Source organism: Pseudophryne corroboree, chromosome 2, assembly GCF_028390025.1.
Source record: "Pseudophryne corroboree isolate aPseCor3 chromosome 2, aPseCor3.hap2, whole genome shotgun sequence".
Lineage (NCBI taxonomy): Eukaryota > Metazoa > Chordata > Amphibia > Anura > Myobatrachidae > Pseudophryne > Pseudophryne corroboree.
Genome location: NC_086445.1, coordinates 655,444,991 through 655,464,740, shown reverse-complemented (window position 1 = coordinate 655,464,740; position 19,750 = coordinate 655,444,991). Strand labels below are relative to the sequence as shown.

General features: G+C 45.7%; 1 protein-coding gene across 3 annotated transcripts; it reads left to right on the top strand.

Annotated features, from left to right (window-relative positions):
• The first annotated feature begins 13,134 nt into the window (after positions 1-13,134).
• On the top strand, positions 13,135-19,412 carry LOC135042448 (uncharacterized). Of its 3 annotated transcripts, none has more exons than XM_063955022.1 (3): positions 13,135-13,558; positions 15,628-15,763; positions 16,850-19,412. In XM_063955022.1, the coding sequence occupies exon 3, from the start codon at positions 17,586-17,588 to the stop codon at positions 18,759-18,761; it is 1,176 nt and encodes a 391-aa protein (XP_063811092.1). In that variant the 5' UTR covers positions 13,135-13,558; positions 15,628-15,763; positions 16,850-17,585; the 3' UTR covers positions 18,762-19,412. The 3 variants fall into 3 exon arrangements, with proteins under 3 accessions (XP_063811092.1, XP_063811093.1, XP_063811091.1); XM_063955023.1 differs by having other exon boundaries at positions 15,625-15,763; XM_063955021.1 differs by lacking the exon at positions 13,135-13,558 and having other exon boundaries at positions 14,096-15,763.
• The last annotated feature ends 338 nt before the right edge of the window (positions 19,413-19,750 follow it).

Genomic DNA, 19,750 nt, shown 5'->3' with positions numbered 1-19,750 from the left:
GTCCCATGCACGCTACTGCTCTTCTTTTACCGGTTGGATACTCCTCTGAGTGCATGAGAAATGGCTGAAACCAGTCAGGTCGCCTTCTCCTCCTAAATAAAGCTTCGACATTCATTAGTACATATATAGGTTAAAGTCATATTTTTCATATTTTTATTATTTTCTATAGTTTGTATGCTGGCCGTAACTGCTTCCACATCTACATATGGCGGTGTACTTGCTTTCTCTTTTTTTCTACTTGTTTATTGTTGCTACAAGTTCAAACAGTTCTTATATTTCCGTTCTTGTCTTATATGACTTTGGTTAGACATACTACCTGCAATACCTTAGAATCAAACTCACCAACCCTAGGGAATGATGCCCTATCATCAGCAGTCATACGTACCCATTCATCACAAAAAGCCTCTGCGTGTGGACCATATTTCCCACACATTATAAACCTTGCTGACCCCTTGGGCCGCACCTCTTCTGCCTGAACCCTGGCTGCTGAACATCTCTCACTTGAGCAACTGGCTCCCATTGTGGATCCTCTACCACAAACACCAAAATACACAATGCAAGCAGACGGTGAAAGTTCTCAGAGCGCTCTTCACTCGCTCTCGCCCACGCTGGCCAATACTACGATACACTGTTGATAGTGGATCGCGATGTACCCAACTTAGGACTCCTATCATATCTTACAGAACCGCAATTTCTTTCGGTGGAGGTTCTGTTGGAATATTTTCCTGAGAGAGGCAGCGAAAAATTCCTTTTCGGCATCTTTCCACTGGAATTTTTGTAGGGTGAAGAACCGAAAACTTCAATAACTATTGCTCACCCTTTCCAGTGGACTTCCACCAGGGAGATTTCCCGACGTAATCAGCGAAAAACCCCTTGTTTACACAATCACGTCTGCGTATGCTTTTCCACAGCGCATATGACACAAGAGTATCACGTTGTGCTGTGTAGAACACACAGACGTGCGGTTCAATCGCACGGCCTATAGATACTTATCTATATGCCCTACAATTGCGGGAGTCGAATCCACAAGCTGCTCTCCTCAGCCGGAGCATAACAAAAAACCTTTTTTTTTTTTAAATTCAACACTTTTTATTGAAACTGTTTTCCTTTTTTGTACATATCACAATACATACTTATATCCTAAATCTAAAGCATTGCTGTCAACAACAAAATCAAGCATCATATATAATATCGCACACACATATATATAAGTAAACAATCGACGTCATCAAACATAGGGGGTAGTGTCTTGAGTGTGATATATAGTAAATAACAAGATTGTGCAAGCAGTACCAACTCCTAGCCTCCTCATATAAACCCGGGATGATTATGGTGAAGTTAAGCTCGCATCCGCAGGCAGAGCAATGCGGGCACTCTTAGCATATGGCGATGATAGCCACCTATCCCAGATCGCATAATATTTAATAATGGCTTTCCTGGACACATAGAAAAATCTTTCATGTGCCACTGTAGTATTCACTAAGGCAATCCATGAGTCAATATCTGGGCCATGAGGTGCCATCCACGCCCGGGCTATAGAAACCTGTGCAAGAGCACACAGGTTGATAACATAACGCCTGAAGGGGGCATCCAGCAACTCATCCACCACCGCCAGCACACACACAAGAGGGGACAGCACATCAGCAGGAACCCCAGTGGAGACCATAATCCTGAGTACTTCCTGCCTGCCAAAATGCATTAACTATCCTACAGGTCATATCATGTGCCAAAAGGTACCTCCATCCAGAGCACACTTGGGACATCTAGAATCCACCCTTCCTCCGAATTTCATCAATCTTTCAGGAGTAATATAGACTCTATGTAAAACAAAAAGATGCACCTGCTGGTACCGGACCGCTGTGGTCGCCACCCTAGAGGCACCCAGCGCATCCTCCCAAGTGTCATTAGATATGGGCCCCAGATCACATTCCCATTTAGATTTAAGAGAAAGTAGGGTCTCACCATGATATGCACGTAGTAAAGCAGAGTAAAATATGGAAATAGTACAGTTTTGAAGATTAACAAATAGTTCCCTAACTGGTGTGTCCCGGAGCATCAGGGGAGCGTTTGCAAACTGAACTTGACAAGCATGGCGGAGTTGTAGATATCGATAAAAATAGAAGGATGGGATATTATAATCCTCCTGCAATTGTTGGAAAGACTTAAAGATACCCATATGATACAATTGCCCAAGAGACTGCACTCCCCGGCGGCACCAGACCTCCATTATCTGTAACGATGCAAGCTCGTTAAGAGAATGTGCGTAGGCCAGAGGCGTTTCCGGATCCCAACCCTTTCCCCGGAGCAGTCTATGCGTCTGTCTCCATACCATAATTGCTTGTTTGACAACGGGAAGGTCAAGTATTGCTACATTGTTACTCAATAGTAGTTGTAATGGGGTGCAATTCCGATCTGTTACATAGAGAATTCGGGAGATCAATTCATCTCTAGCAGGATCATGTAACCACTTACTAATATGCACCATTTGTGCCGCTAGATAATACAATCTGAATTTAGGGAGGCCCAGGCCCCCAGAATCACGGGAGCGTGTGAGGGTGTCTAATTTTATTCTGACCCTGCGTTTAGACCATACGATAGAGGACAGAACACTATCTATTTTCCGAAAGGTTTTTAATGGGAGATAGACAGGGGAGTGCTGCAGCACATACAGCAACTTAGGCAGGGCCACCATTTTCACTAAATTAATTCTACCCGTTATAGTTAGAGGTAGAGTCCCCCACACCGCAATACGGGAATGCAAATAATCTATATGAGGTTTTATGTTTAGGGAAAAGTATTGAGAAGGATTATTTGTGACCCAGATTCCTAAGTACTTGAATGAGTCCACCCAGCGAAGAGGGAGGGCCACGGGCGGGACACCAGGACAAGCACCCCGAAAGGGCAATATGCAGGACTTATCCCAATTAATGGACAGGCCAGAGTATCCGCCATAGGTGTCAATAATATGCAACACATGTGGCATGGTATTGCAGTAGTCTGATATAAACAGCAGAATATCATCCGCGTATAGAGCAATTTTGTCCGTGGCGGAGCCCACCCGGAACCCCCCCACCCGCAAGTCAGAACGCACCAAGCACGCCAAGGGCTCTACTGCCAAAGCAAAGAGGATAGGGGATGGTGGACAGCCCTGCCTTGTACCCCTGGCTAAAGGAAATGCAGATGAAATGAATCCATTTATCGAGACCCTAGCTGATGGGGCAGAGTAAAGTAACTTGACCACCGTATAAAGCGTGGTCCAATGCCGAAGCGGGCCATAGACCCCCACAAGAACGCCCACTCCACTGAATCAAAAGCTTTAGCACTGTTAAGGGACACCACAACAGAAGTGTCGGCGTCCCCGCGAGGGCCCTGTAGGTGCGTGAACAAGCACCTAAGGTTAGTTAGAGTGGACCGCCCCGGCACAAAACTGGTCTGATCTGTGTGTATAATTTGGGTAATAACGGAGTTCAGACTAAGTGCCAGGATCTTTGCTAAGACCTTGACATCAATTGTAAGTAGCGAGATAGGTCTATATGAATCTACCCGCTCTTGGTTCTTATCCGGCTTCAGTAGCACTATTATCAAAGCCTCAGTCATAGAATCCGGCAGCGACCCCAATTCCAACAGGTCATTGAACAGAGTAAGCAACTTAGGGCCATAAAAGTCAATATGTTTCTTATATAGCTCAATGGGAAGTCCATCCAGCCCTGGTGCCTTGCCTCCAGGAAATGATTTGATGGCTGTTTCAATTTCCGTCAATGACAAAGGGGAATCAAGGAATTCAGCTGCCACATTAGAGAGCGAGGGCAATGGTATACCAGCAAGATACTCATTTATTTCCGTTAAATCCGCCGATAATCTCGTACTATACAGACTTTTATAATAAGCAACAAATTGGTCCGCTATTTCCGGGGTTTTTACATAAGTTACACCATCATCCCCGCCTATTGCAACGACAGTATTGGAGAATTTATCTGCCGCCGCTAAATGTGCTAAATAAGTACCAGGTCTATCGCCCGTAGCATAATAAGAGTGTTGGGCATACAGTAACCGGTATTTGGCTTTATCAGACAGACAGTTTCTCCAAGCAACCATGCGTCCTTGGAGGCAACCAATCCATCTTGCAAATATTGGATTTCTAGGGACCTGCAGGACGCTTCAAGTTCCATTTCCTGGAGTTTGTAGCCATTTTTTAAAGTAGCAACCCGTCTAATTAAGGAACCTCGTATAAATGCTTTAAATGCGTCCCAGAGGATTGCTGGGCCAGCAGTACCCCCGTTTAGCTCCAAGAACTCCCGCCATGCAAGCTCAAGCTCCACTCCAGTGCCCATCTGTGAAAGCCAGAATGAGTTACATTTCCAAAACAACTGCCCACGGGAACCCCCAGTATCCAGATTCAACAGTATTGGAGAGTGGTCAGAGATACCTCTAGTTGCATATTGGACATCATCAATTTTGGGAATCATACAGGGTGAGACCAGGGCCATATCAATCCTAGAAAAGGAGGAGTAAGTAGGAGAGAAGCAGGAGAACTGGCGAGCAGCCAGATGCCGTGCTCTCCAGACGTCCACCAGGCCCATACCCTCCACTAACAGAGCGAAGTTACCCGGACGTGGACGAGGCACAGTGACATTGGTGCTAAATCTATCCACTCCAGGATCCATGACATTATTAAAATCCCCAATGCAAACAGTGGGAATGTTGGGGTAAAGGGACATAAAATCAGCAGCTTTGCGTAGAACCTCCGGGGAGTATGGTGGAGGAATATAAATAGCCAACAATAATAAAGACATGGAATTTATCTGACAGTTAAGAAAAATATATCTTCCCCACCGGTCCACCTGTACCTGGCCCACAACAAACGGGACAGATCTGCGGATCAGGATGGAGACGCCTCTGGAATGGGAGGTATGAGTGGAGTGGTACGACCACCCTATCCATGGCTTTTTAAGTGATAGAACTTTGGCTCCCTCCAGGTGCGTCTCCATAAGGCAAATAACATCTGCGGAGTACTGCCTAATCTGCCGAAGCACCAGGGCCATTTTAATTTTATCATTAATGCCCCGCACATTCCAGGATAAAATTTTTAGACTAAGTGATGCCATAATACATAGTAGCGCTAAGTGTTAAGTGTGTCCAAAACAGTGAAGGTATCCCAAATAGACAGGAAAGTAACTCCCTACAAAAAATGTCGCTAAACATGTCGCAACAGCAATGCATAAAAAACATCAACCCATTAAATCCTTCCTTCCCCCCCATACAACCCCCCACCCTGTATACCGGCCCGAACTGTGGCATACCTAACCCCAAAATAACCTCCCAACAACTAAACAACTAGTAAAGAGGACAAACAAAATACAGTGGCCAAGGGCAGGCATTGCTCCCCCACCATAACCTAACCCCCCAGGGCCAAGGCAGCACCCAACCCCCCGACCAAGCAGGGACCCAACAGCAAGTGCAACATAAAATATACTACCAGTAAAGGCCCCCTAAAAGGAAAAAGTCAACAAACATTAATAGAATAACTGTAGGCACAAAATATTTGAGGACATATATCGCAGCTCAATCCGTGGGTAATCGTGACACTCAGTCATTTGCCAGAGCGCGCCCGGCCGGGAACTGCCGGTCAAGCCATGTCGCCGCCTCCCGCGGGGTCAGAAAGAATTTTGTCTCTCCTCCTGCGACCACCCGCAACTTTGAGGGAAAGAGCATAGCATAAGGGAGATTGAGCTCTCGAAGACGTCTCTTGATTGGAAGGAATTGGGATCTCTCCTTCTGGATGTCGACCGCAAAATCAGGAAACACCGAGATCCGGGTACCATTCCACTTGAGTGGGCCCTTGGTGCATGCCAGGGTTAGAACCATGTCCCGATCCTTGAAGTGTAGGAATTTAGCTATAAATGTTCGGGGAGGAGCACCAGGCGGTAGTGGCCGCATAGGGATTCTATGTGCTCGTTCCACCGCATAGTGTGACGTAAAAGCATCCGTCCCAAAGAAATCTAGGAGCCACTTCTCCAAAAACTGCTCAGGTGCATCACCCTCTTCCTTCTCAGGCAGGCCCACAAACCGAATGTTATTCCGTCTCAGACGCCCATCCAAATCGGTCAACTTTTTCTGCATCTCCGTCATCTGGGATTCAAGGGCAGTGGTGCGTCGGCCAAGCGGAGCCACAGTGTCCTCAACAGTAGAAATACGGGTTTCCGCCTCCCCCACTCTCTCTCTAACGCGTTGTAGATCCTGATGGATTAAAGAGAGATCCGATTGTACCTGAGTGATCTTGTCGGCCAGCCTGCCTTCGCTGGCATTAACTGCATCCTCTGAAGCTTCAGGGGGGTTGGAGCCAGCACTTGTAGCCGGAGAGGGAGGAGAGGAGCCATTCTGTGACCCCCCCATTCTCTTATTTTGTGCAGGAGGATTCCTAGCGTATTTTTCAAGCTTGGCCGCAGCCTGAAAATTTTTCCCCATAATAATCGTTATATTCACCCCCAAGGGGAATTGCAGCACTATATGAGAGAGTTATGGTAAGACAAGTAGACAGTCTTCCAGTCAGTGCTATATCAACAAATCAGGAATCACACAATGGTAGGCCAGCAGCCTCCAGCCGGATATATATAATGAAAAGAGAAAAAGTCACAGCCCTATATTTCAGGTAATAAATATGCAGCAGGGGGAGCTGTGAGCCGGGAGTATTGAGCAGATAATGACTAGGGGTGAGAGCTTAATTCACTATCTCCCAAGCCCCACATGCAGCTCTGGAGGGGGGAGAAGAGACGGGGGGGCCTCCGTGCAGCCCAATATGAATGACACCCCACAGTGGAGCACCTCTGACTCATGGACAGTTGACTGTAGAGGGAAAAAACCTAAATGCCAGCCCCAGCAGTAGTTCTCACTGACAGCAGCTGGAAGCACCTGGGAGGTACTTTATATGTGGCCTGATTTGTGGAGCTTTATTATCCAAGGCAGCAGCAGCGTGGCCCCTCCGGCATCAGCAGCAGGCAGGAGGTAACCGACACAAGGAGAAGCGGGGGGGGGGGCACGCCCAGCCTAGCAGGAGGTCAGGAGGTGCAGTCCGTGCACATCTCCCGGCCGCCGACCGGAAGTAGCGCGGGCGGCCGGAGCAGGGGAGACCGCACTCAGGCAGCGGGACCGAGGTGCAGCAGAAGGGAGGAGGGCAGAGGGCGCACACCACCGCAGATCACTCCCCGGGAGCCCGACAGACCCTGCAGAGGCAGCGCTCCGATCCCCACCGTCATGGACACCGCGTCCCACATGGCACAGCAGAGTCCAGGCCGAAGCCGTCCCGGCGGCCAGTCACACAGGCAGGGCAGCAGATCAGGGACAGAGACACTCCGATGGGTCCACCAAATGGTAAGGCAGGTCCAGGGCACCCACGAACCCTGGGGGGAGCCGTCAGGATATACAAAAGGATGTTCAGGCAGGAGAGCTCAGCACAGTACGTGCTACTCCCTGCCCATCGTAGCCACGCCCCATAACAAAAAACCTTTACTTCAATTTACAATTCTATATTCACAATTCCCTATCACGCTCCTGTGCAAGTCTCCTCATGACTTACGTATTTCTCTATATATTCACATAAGGTAGCGGACCTTACGCCACTGGGCCTCTACTAACCCAGTGTTCCCACGGGATCCCGATTTCCCAGTTCAATACATCCACTCCTACTTTCACTCACTCAGATACACAGTGTTTTTATTTTCTGTACAGAAATATCACTCCCTTTAACTAGTAGTCTTATCCCAGAGGTAGTACAGTTTAAACAAAGTCCTACACTACTCTGCTTTTGAAATCGGATAGTTATGTGCTATTGTATTAAATGTATTCTATCCCGCCTTAAATTGAACTGCTATTGTGCGTTTATAATTTTCACTCGCAACCCTTCGCAACCTTGCGTAAACACGCGACCGTGCGTGCCTCTACGCCATGTGTGCGCCCTTACGCCGCGTGTGCGCCTCTGTACGCTGTCCTCATGTACCGTACCACATGTACAAATGTGCTGTTACGCACACCAGTGCTAACAGGAGTATACCGGTGTATGAACAGAGAGGGATGCGAGGCAAAACGAACTCACAGACAGTATAACACAACATACACAGGAGGTGATGGAATAAACACAAAATGAACGGGGAAGCCCAAAGGCTCAGGAATTAGGTGTCTCCCTAGTGTCAGGAATGCTCAGATGGAATAGAGCGGACAATGAAGCGAGATGTAGTGATTTAACATGTGGAGCACCCAAAATGATGTTGCTAAGAGCAACAGGAAAAACCCCAAAGGGTTACCAACGGGTGTGGGAATAAACTCCTTGGTCAGAGATAGAAATATAGACACAAGGAGAGTATCCACAATCCTAACCCCCACTTGCAGGGCACAGGTTCAGCTTACTGCCACTAAACTGACACCTGGACGCCCTGCACAGTGAGGGAGGATTAAGCAAGCAGGTCTGAGAGTACAGCCGCAAACCTGCTGGGTTCACAGAATAGCAAAAGAACCCCAGCAGGTTAAACAACTGACTCCAGTCTTACTGCTAGGTCCGGATTGGCAGAATGAAGTACCGAATCCCAAGGCCTATTCGCAGTAAGCAACAAGTAAATACAAAGTCACACAGTACTAGCTAACTCTCTGGAACTGACTAACAAACAAAGATTCAGCAGCATTTGCCTAGGCTGAGAGGATGGTTTATATAGCAGGTGCTGTCCACGCCCCACTCAGACCTCACAGACTGTGAGCACAAAACCAGCGCCGGATTCCCTGCCTTGCACAGAGCCTGTAACCACTACACAGTAAAAACCCGGACCGGAGTATCAGCTGCGCTCAGGTTACTTCGCTAACACTTGCCTCCCGGTTGCCATGGCGACGTGGCAGTACAGAACAGGAGATCCTAACAGTACCCCCCCTCTGACGAGGGGTCAAAAAACCCCTACCACCGGGTTTATCGGGGAACTGCGAGAAGAAAGAGCGTATCAGTCTGGGGGCATGAAGATCACAACTGCACACCCACGACCGCTCCTCCGGACCATACCCCTTCCAGTGCACCAAAAATGACAGCCGACCCCGAACCATCTTGGAGTCAAGAACCCTTTCAACCACAAACTCCCTCTGACCCCGTATCAGAAGAGGAGAAGGTCTTCCACTGGAAGAAGGATTACTAACCGCCAGTTTTAAAAGGGAACAATGAAATGTTTTATTGATACCCAATGAACGGGGCAGATCTAACTGAAATGCCACCAGATTGATAACCCTGGTGATCTTATAAGGGCCGATGAACCGGGGGCCTAACTTATGAGATGGCTGTCTCAACTTCAAATTCTTGGTGGACAACCAGACGAAGTCTCCTAATTTAAAGCTGCAGGGTCTTCTCCGCTTATCAAAAACCCTTTTGGTCACTAATGACACAGACACAAGGGCTTTCTTAACTTTCCTCCAAATACCCCTAAGGGCCGAAACCACAGAGGAACCACGAGGCGTGGAATCCAGGGGGTCAAAAGAATTGGCCTTAGGATGATGCCCATACACACAAAGGAAGGGAGAGATCCCTGTAGCAGAGTGAGCCGCGTTGTTATAGGCAAACTCCGCCATGGACAGATGAGCAACCCAGTCAGTATGAAACTTGGAGACATAACACCTGAGGAACTGCTCCAAGGACTGTTTCACCCTCTCAGTCTGCCCATTAGACTGTGGATGGCAGCCTGACGACAAGCTCACAGAAATCTGGAGATCAGAACAAAATGCCCTCCAGAATTTGGCCACAAACTGGGATCCACGGTCAGAGACCACATCAAGTGGCAACCCGTGGAGGCGCACAACATGCTGCATAAATAACTCAGACAGGCGTCTGGCCGATGGCAACCCAACCAGTGGAACGAAATGCGCCATCTTCGAAAACCTGTCAACGACAACCCAAATGGCTGTCATCCCCGAGGATTTGGGCAAGTCCACCACAAAATCCATGGAAATGTGGGTCCATGGCTTAGATGGAATAGAGAGTGGATGTAATGGGCCGACAGGAACCCCTCTAGGAGTTTTATTTCGGGCACAAACGTCACATGCCCGAACCCACTGATCCACATCCCTAGCCACCGAGGGCCACCACACCGCCCTAGACAGCAACTCCCGAGTTCTGGCAATACCCGGATGCCCTGCCGACCTCTTGGCATGGAATTCCAGGAACACTCGCTGTCTTAACCTAGGAGGCACAAACAAGAGACCTACCGGAAGGTCTGGAGGAGCCTGCTCCTGTGCTCTAAGGACATTCCACTGGGTATCATGAGCCAACCTCCGAAACTCCGTACTATAAACCTCAGCTGGCCGTCGCCCTTGCTTTAGGACCGTAATCTGAGCCTCGGCTGAAGCCATCTTGTCAGGGTCATCATACAAAATGCCCAGTGCCGTAAAAAAAGCATCAACACTTTTAAGCGACGGACAGTCCGGCTGCAACCCATATGCCCAGACCTGTGGGTCTCCTTGTAGCAAGGAAATCACCATGCCCACCCGCTGAATCTCCGACCCAGAAGACTGGGGCCTAAGCCTGAAATATAGCTTACAGCTCTCCTTGAAACAAAAGAACTGCGAGCAATCTCCAGAAAAACGATCCGGGAGATTTACTTTCGGCTCCTTAACCCCTAAACTTGCCGCTGCTGCTGTGGGAGCTCCGCTAGCGGCCTGCGGGGTGTTCATTTTAATGGACATCTCATTAAATTGTCGAGTCAGGACCTGCACCTGATCGACCACCTGTTGCAAAGTATTTTGAGGGGTATGCTCCACATTCCCACAAAATTTCAACAGGAGTAGGGCTGCTGAATATGTTACGCACACCAGTGCTAACAGGAGTATACCGGTGTATGAACAGAGAGGGATGCGAGGCAAAACGAACTCACAGACAGTATAACACAACATACACAGGAGGTGATGGAATAACTAATAAACACAAAATGAACGGGGAAGCCCAAAGGCTCAGGAATTGGGTGTCTCCCTAGTGTCAGGAATGCTCAGATGGAATAGAGCGGAAAATGAAGCGAGATGTAGTGATTTAACATGTGGAGCACCCAAAATTATGTTGCTAAGAGCAACAGGAAAAACCCCAAAGGGTTACCAACGGGTGTGGGAATAAACTCCTTGGTCAGAGATAGAAATATAGACACAAGGAGAGTATCCACAATCCTAACCCCCACTTGCAGGGCACAGGTTCAGCTTACAGCCACTAAACTGACACCTGGACGCCCTGCACAGTGAGGGAGGATTAAGCAAGCAGGTCTGAGAGTACAGCCGCAAACCTGCTGGGTTCACAGAATAGCAAAAGAACCCCAGCAGGTTAAACAACTGACTCCAGTCTTACTGCTAGGTCCGGATTGGCAGAATGAAGTACCGAATCCCAAGGCCTATTCGCAGTAAGCAACAAGTAATGACAAGAGGTCCTGGGTAATGCCCACTTTAATACATGATGGGGACACAATGGGCAATGGTCCTCGGTGGTCTCTTGGACTGGAGCAAAACTCCGCGAGAGCGCATCAGCCTTGATGTTTTTTGACCCAGGGCGATATGTTATCAAAAAATTAAAGCGAGCAAAAAACAAAGCCCATCTTGCTTGCATGGCATTGAGCCGCTTCGCTGACTCTTAATATGCCAGATTCTTATGGTCGGTGAGAATTGAGACCACAAACTTAGCCCCCTCAAGCCAGTGTCCCCACTACCCGAATGCATCCTTTATAGCCAACAATTCCCGGTTACCCACATCATAATTCATCTCGGCAGACGAAAATTTATGGGAAAAGTAAGCACAGGGATGAAGGCGATTATCAGTCACCCCCATCTGAGAGAGCACTGCCCCAATACCTATCTCAGAGGCATCCACTTCTACCACAAAAGGACGCTCTGGATCTGGGTGTCGCAGCACCTTGGCCGAGACAAATGCCCTTTTTTTTAGACGGGCAAAGGCCGCTTTGGCCTCACAAGACCAGTGAGCAACATCCGCCCCTTTCTTAGTGAGTGCCACCAAGGGGGCCACTATAGACGAAAATCCAGCGATGAACCGTCTATAAAAATTCGCAAAGCCCAGAAAACGCTGAAGCGCCTTCAAACTAGTGGGCTGCACCCAATCCAGGACTGCCTGTACCTTAGAACCCTCCATTTGGAAACCTTCTGAGGAGATAATATACCCTAGAAATGCGATTTGCTGGACTTCAAATTCGCACTTCTCCAGCTTCGCCCCAAGCTGGTGGTCTCTGAGTTTCCGGAGGACTAAGCGTACATGCTTCCGATGTTCCTCCAGGGAATGGGAGAAGATTAGGATGTCATCTAGATAAACAACTAAAAATCTATCCAAATATTCCCTGAGCACATCGTTCATGAATTCCTGGAAGACTGCCGGGGCATTAGAGAGCCCAAAAGGCATCACCAAATATTCATAATGCCCTGAGTGGGTATTAAAGGCAGTCTTCCATTCATCCCCCTCTCTTATTCGGATTAGATTGTAAGCACCGCGTAGGTCAATCTTAGAAAAAATGGTGGCAGTACGAAGCTGGTCAAACAAAACCGAAATGAGAGGCAGTGGGTACGAGTTTTTAATCGTGATACGGTTCAATTCCCTGAAGTCGATGCAGGGTCGCAACGAACCTTCCTTTTTACCCACGAAGAAGAACCCCGACCCAACTGGGGACTGTGAGGGTCTGATAAATCCCTTAGCCAAGTTCTCCTGAATGTACTCTGCCATAGCCCGAGTCTCAGGACGTGACAGGGAGTACAACCTGCTCTTGGGAAGCTTAGCATCCGGCAACAAATCAATGGCACAGTCATAGGGGCGATGGGGAGTTAGTACCTCCGCAACTTTTTTGGAGAACACATCCGCCAAATCTGCATAACATCCTGGCAATCCTGGCAAACTTAGCTGCGAGAGCCTGACTGGAAGGCTCAAGCAACTCCTGAAACAATCACTACCCCAACTAAGAATCTCCCCAGAGACCCAGTTAAATTGAGGGTTATGGGCCCTTAACCAGGGTAACCCCAAAACCAATGGGGCAAAAGAACAGACAGTCACATAGAAAGACAATTTTTCAGAGTGTGTGGCTCCAATAAACAAAGGAATTTGGCTGGTGCAGGAGGTAATTTTACCCTGTGTGATACGAGTGTGATATGAAAGGGTGAGAGTGGGGTTTTCTGACTGACTTCCATTTTGTGCCGCAGTAACTATGCCACATAATGACAAGAGAATAGCAAGGGTGTTTGTCTTATGAAAGGGTGTTTGTCTCATGCTAGAAGAAGGATTCTTAGAATAGACAAGGACTCGTGTTGTTATTTTCAGTTTGTTATAGACAAGGACTCGTGTTGTTATTTTCAGTTAGATAAGATGTTTCAGAACCCCGGAATGTACCCACATATGGATAGATTGTGTTTTTAGTTTTGTATAAAGGACGGGGAATGTTAGGGGAATTTCGGAATCCACCTGAGACGCTAGCAGACGTGCTGCGTGTGAATACCGAATTTCCCCTTGAGACGATCGTCCTGAGATTCCCCGATCCAGAGTGCTCAAGTGATGCTACAATATTCGGTAAGATATTGATGTAGTTTCTTGATATTATACCTATATTTATGATTATGTATTAATACCTGACGAAAATACTATAAGAACTAATAAATTATTTACTATTGAGACATAAAAGTGTTGTTTGTTTTGCTGCATTAAAGTGTAAGCCTGTTCTGGGCAACAGTGAGCGCAGAATGTATTGAGCAATCTCACACACCCTAGTTCTATACAGCAAGACATTTTTGGCGTAGTCGGCAGGATCTATGTTTTCTTATATCTCGGTGTAGGATACTTATAGTGTAAAACGCTTTTGTACAGTGGTGGATCCTGGCCAGACGTATCTCTGTGCAAAGTTTTGTCAATTGGCAGGTTGCCAAGTTTTCGCCGATATATAACATAACATAGTACAGTAAGAATGTTTCGTAAGAAAAAGACAGTAATGGGGCAGATTACTGTTCCAGGGTGGACTGAGAGTCCCTATAATATTATAGCACAGGAATTGTTAACGTCAGGATTCGCAGAATCATGGGATGGTAGACTCAAGAATGCAGAACCCCTCGATGTTGTACAGGTACTCGAGGGGGTCCCTGCCAAGGCAGGTGATGTAATGGCGCTGGGAAGACGGTGCTGGATACTAGTATCAGCATACCGTAAAATGCACCAAAGATATGAGCAGTTACAATCACGTTATTTAGATATAGAACAAACAGTAATTGAACAACAAGGAAAGATAGGATTGTTACAGTGCAGCAATCAGATGTTATCAGAAAAAGCCCAGAAATATCAGATTGTTGCCGAGAAGGCTGCTGTTAAAGTAGCCCAGAACAAATATAAAAAAAGAAAGGGAAGGGTAAACACCCGAAAAGTACGAGCAATTATTGCTTCTGCCGATCTTCAATGGGATCCCGATACATGGGATGGTGATGTATGGGATAGTAGTAGTGAGGAGGAGGACAAGGACAAGGGGGATGGGAGCCTCCCAATCCTGTCATTGACCCTCCTGGGGCAAATGCTTGTCCTGTCTCGCGCAGGCAATTAACTAAGGTTGCAGAAGGTGGAGGGCAGGCAGTCCTCAAAGAGAAAATGATACTGCAAGATTTCACTCAAAATGAAGTCATGGAACTATTGACCAAATTTTCACAACGCCCCGGGGAAGGCGTCCTTACCTGGCTGGTCCGTTTGGTAGAGGATGGCGCTGGAGGGGTTGATGTAGATAGACAAGATGTTGCAAAATTTGAAGCCTACTGCTCCTCCCGAGGAACAGGAAGATTCAGAGGGTGATGCATAGGTAGCCAGCCAAGCCCCTGTATGGATTCGTCATGATGAGAGACCTTATGTCAAATTAGGAATCCATTGGTCACGGGGCAATGTACAAGAGGTCCCCGCGTTAATTGACACAGGGGCGGAGGCTACCCTAATATATGGAAATCCCAATAGATTTAAAGGACCCCGAATTAAAATTGCAGGGTTGGGGGGTCGAGTAACTGAAGGGGTACAGGTGGAAATACCTCTAAAAATAGGAAATTTACCTATTAAGAAATGCCGAGTACTAATAGTACCCATTAGAGAATATATTATAGGCATTGATGTTTTAAAAGGACTGACCCTTTATTTAGATACAGGAAAATTTAGTTTTGGAGTCAGAAGTAATTGTATTCAGGCCAGACCTATTGTGGTGGGAAAAGTAAAAATGCCCCCAGTACATGTCCCACCTGCAACTAAATTAATTGCAATGAAACAATATCGTATACCGGGGGGCCATCAAGAAATAAGCAAAACCATTAAAGAATTAATGGATACAGGAGTGGTACGATATACCACTACTGCTTGGAATAATCCGGTATGGCCAGTGAAAAAGAGCGATGGCTCCTGGCGCATGACTGTGGATTATAGAGAACTGAACACATGAAAAATAAAGGGTGGGAGATTAATCCCGCCAAGGTGCAGGGACCTGCACAAGCGGTGAAGTTTTTGGGGATACAGTGGAATAAAGGACATTGAAGTTATCACTAAACAAACAAAAGTAACTGTATTCCATGTTGATGCACATGTACCATTAGACTCACTTGAACGTTTGTTTAATTCACAAGCAGATGCACAAGCCGCCATTGCTAAGTCATCTCATGAGCCAGTGGCAGGAGAGACGAAGGAATTGGAATCATGGTTGCAGGGTACAGCCCTTTGGGCACACCAAAAGAGTGGACATCTGGGAGAAAAGGCAACTTACAGGTGGGCGCAAGAAAGGGGTATTCCCCTCACATTGGACATTGTGAAATCTGTGATTTTACGGTGTCCCTTGTGTCAACACTCCCAAAAGAGGGAAGTGCCCCATACTGTAATGGGTCATATTGGAAGAGGTAAGTTACCTGGACAAATCTGGCAGATGGACTTTATTGGACCCCTGCCAGAAAGTCGAGGGTGTAAATTTGCATGTACAGCAGTAGATACATACTCAGGATTAATAGTAGCTTTCCCCCGTAAGACTGCTACACAATGGAGCACTATTAGGACACTTGAGATTATATAGAAAGAATGAATGGATTATTAAAATCCACTCTGAAAAAGGTTAATGGATCTGATAAGTTTGGGCAATGGAGAGATAATATCTCAGAATCTTTACAGATAATAAATAACCGACCATTGACAGAATCCACAACTCCTCTGATGAGGATGTTGACCCCCAATTTATCAATCAAGGCAGCACATAAAGTAGAAAGCCTTATTTATTGGAAACTTCACGAAAAGGCGATAGAACCGTACAGAGCTACGCCCATGTTGGCAGGGTTGGACATGTATGCTATAAACCCTGATGTTATTGTTCCTTATGGGATTAAGGTTATACCTACTGGGATAGGTTGCAAAATGCCTTCTAATCATTATGGACAGTTGTCAACCCGTTCTAGTATGGCCAAGAATGGAATAATAGTGATAGGAGGAGTAATTGACCCTGACTATCAAGGAGAAATTAAAATAGTTGTGATGAATTTGAGCCCAGACCCCTGCGTAATCTGTGAAGGGGACCGAGTGGCACAATTGTTAATAATACCTATTTTGATAGAGCCTATCCAATTGGGAGAAGCTCCAACCGAACTTGCTGTTCGAGGAGACAAAGGTTTTGGTTCATCTAACACTGTGAATGTAGGAGCAAAAATCTGGGTACAGAAGCCTCAAGGGCCGCCTGAACCGGCTGAGGTTATAGCTGTGGGAAAAGACAGAGTACTCTTAATAATGAAACCAGGACAAGAGAAATGGGAATATGTACCTCAAGAAAAATGTTATTTGCGAGAGTAACTTACACTAATTTTGTACCTATAGATTGTCGTGAGTCTCAGTCTTGGAATCCTTGGAATTGTATTATTGGTCGTCCCCTCTAGTACATGGACACCTGGATTGAAGATAGAGAAACGAGAGTTGCATACTGTACGGTGGGGATGGAACAATGCCACCATACCAAGAACCCAAGATAATTTCACTTGTCAGGCCAATCAGCGCTGTACTAATATAGTAAATATAACAATTCCAGGAACGATGTGGGCTGGACCGCCTGATCCACAAAGAAACAGATATCGACCTACATTTGCCTTACATCAGTCAGAAGGCAACATCACAATTAATGCTGCAGTAAATATAAGTTGCTGCTCCAAACCTTATAGGTTCCGATTTCTCCCTAAAGAAGAGAAGAATAAAGAATACAAGAATTGTTCTAAACAAGGAGCAACCACATTTCGGTTAGCCGTAAAAGACGTTTTAATTTTGGTATGTCATAATGCTACTGAAATAAAAAATCGAACGTGGTGGGCACAAGATTTAATGTTTATTGATATCAATGCATCACGAATCGATATTGGACATGTTAAAAGATTACCATCTACATGTAAAAATGTAGGTACACAAGCTCAAAAGACTGTTAGTCACACAAGTTGTTTTCCCTCCCAATAATAGACAATGTATATCCCGGCAACGACGTGCCTGGTATGATACATTGTTGGGAGGATATGGGACTCTAACAGGAGTATTAAATAGAATAGATATTGAAACATTAGCCAATAGGATGCATAGCACCGGTAGTAAATTAAATGACGGACTTACATTACAAGCAAAATGGATGCCTACTATTTTTGAGCCAGCCAAAATATCGGCTGGAATAGATACTTTAATGAATCAGCTAATTAATGCTAGTAATGATTTTGCTGTTGGATTTGATACCAACATTACTAAATTTATAAATTGGACCGTCTGTACACTACAGACTATGTATGAGCAACAACAAAAAGGCGTTATGCAAACTATGCTAATGACCGGAAATGAACAAGTATGGAGAACAATTTTTAATACAAGTGTGTCCAGGGACGCTTGGATACACTTGGAAGCTGCTAAAATGATTTGTAATGACACCATATGCCAAGGTATTTTAACTATGTATAATGTAACCAAAGTTATTCAAATGTGTAAATATATTGTAATGCCTTTGTTGTTAGGACCATCTGGTGGAGAATGGTACTGGTTCCCCACTATGAAAGGAGAATATATAGATGAGAATAATAGAACTCATGATTTGAGTATTTGTACACCCACTTTACAAGGCAAGATATGTAGAGTACAATCTGCAGTTTATGAACCTTGCTTATTAGAGAATGGAGTAAATTTATGTAAATGGATAGTTTTACCTTTGTCATATACAATGATGATGGAGGTAGCCCTACAAGAAGTATGTTTGGTAACTGATACACCAGCCATACCTGGAATGGTAGTTCCATTTTCCGGATGTATTAGTAATGTTAGTTCCTTAACCTGGGAAAATGAGACATTTATATTGTATGCTGACCGTGAAGAACATGTTACAAAATATTGGAGTCCACAAAATTTAAGTATTCCCCAATGGGATTTGAAGTTAGATAAACTACATACAATTATGAAACAATCCAAAGTTATTGAAGATCATATCAAATATCTAAATCAATCTATTGTAACTCATCAAGTGACAACAACAATAATTGCTGATCAATTACAGAAAATTGGTTCTGATGTCCAGGATGCAACTTCTCATCATTGGTGGGACTTGTTTAGTGGATATTATCCGTCTGCATCCAATATGCTAAATTTTCTGATACATCCTGTTCTCATACTGTGTATAATAATAATAATTTTATCTATTTGGAACTGTGTGGTATTTTTCCGCATATGTTGTAAACGACAAAAGGTTGTAACGGCAAGTTATGAGTTATAATTGGAATCAGTCAAGGGCCGTTTGTGATACGAGTGTGATATGAAAGGGTGAGAGTGGGGTTTTCTGACTGACTTCCATTTTGTGCCGCAGTAACTATGCCACATAATCACAAGAGAATAGCAAGGGTGTTTGTCTTATGAAAGGGTGTTTGTCTCATGCTAGAAGAAGGATTCTTAGAATAGACAAGGACTCGTGTTGTTATTTTCAGTTTGTTATAGACAAGGACTCGTGTTGTTATTTTCAGTTAGATAAGATGTTTCAGAACCCCGGAATGTACCCACATATGGATAGATTGTGTTTTTAGTTTTGTATAAAGGACGGGGAATGTTAGGGGAATATCGGAATCCACCTGAGACGCTAGCAGACGTGCTGCGTGTGAATACCGAATTTCCCCTTGAGACGATCGTCCTGAGATTCCCCAATCCAGAGTGCTCAAGTGATGCTACAATATTCGGTAAGATATTGATGTAGTTTCTTGATATTATACCTATATTTATGATTATGTATTAATACCTGACGAAAATACTATAAGAACTAATAAATTATTTACTATTGAGACATAAAAGTGTTGTTTGTTTTGCTGCATTAAAGTGTAAGCCTGTTCTGGGCAACAGTGAGCGCAGAATGTATTGAGCAATCTCACACACCCTAGTTCTATACAGCAAGACACCCTGGGACAATGGTTCCCCGTTTAACCCACAGATCTCAATCTCTGATGCCAAAGGTACTGAGGGAACAGAGTGTTCCAGGGCGAATTGACGGTCCATGAAAACCCCATCGGCCCCACTGTCAACAAAGGCCTCAGTCTTGACAGTTTGACCGAGGATCTCCAAGGTCACCGGAATGAGAAAAGTCTTTTTGGGAAAATCTGACGTCTGGCCTGACAGGATATTTCCCATCACCCTCAGGCCCTGAAGTTTTCCAGCTTTTCTGGGCATGATACTACGACATGACCTTTATTCCCACAGTACAAACACAAACCCTGCTGT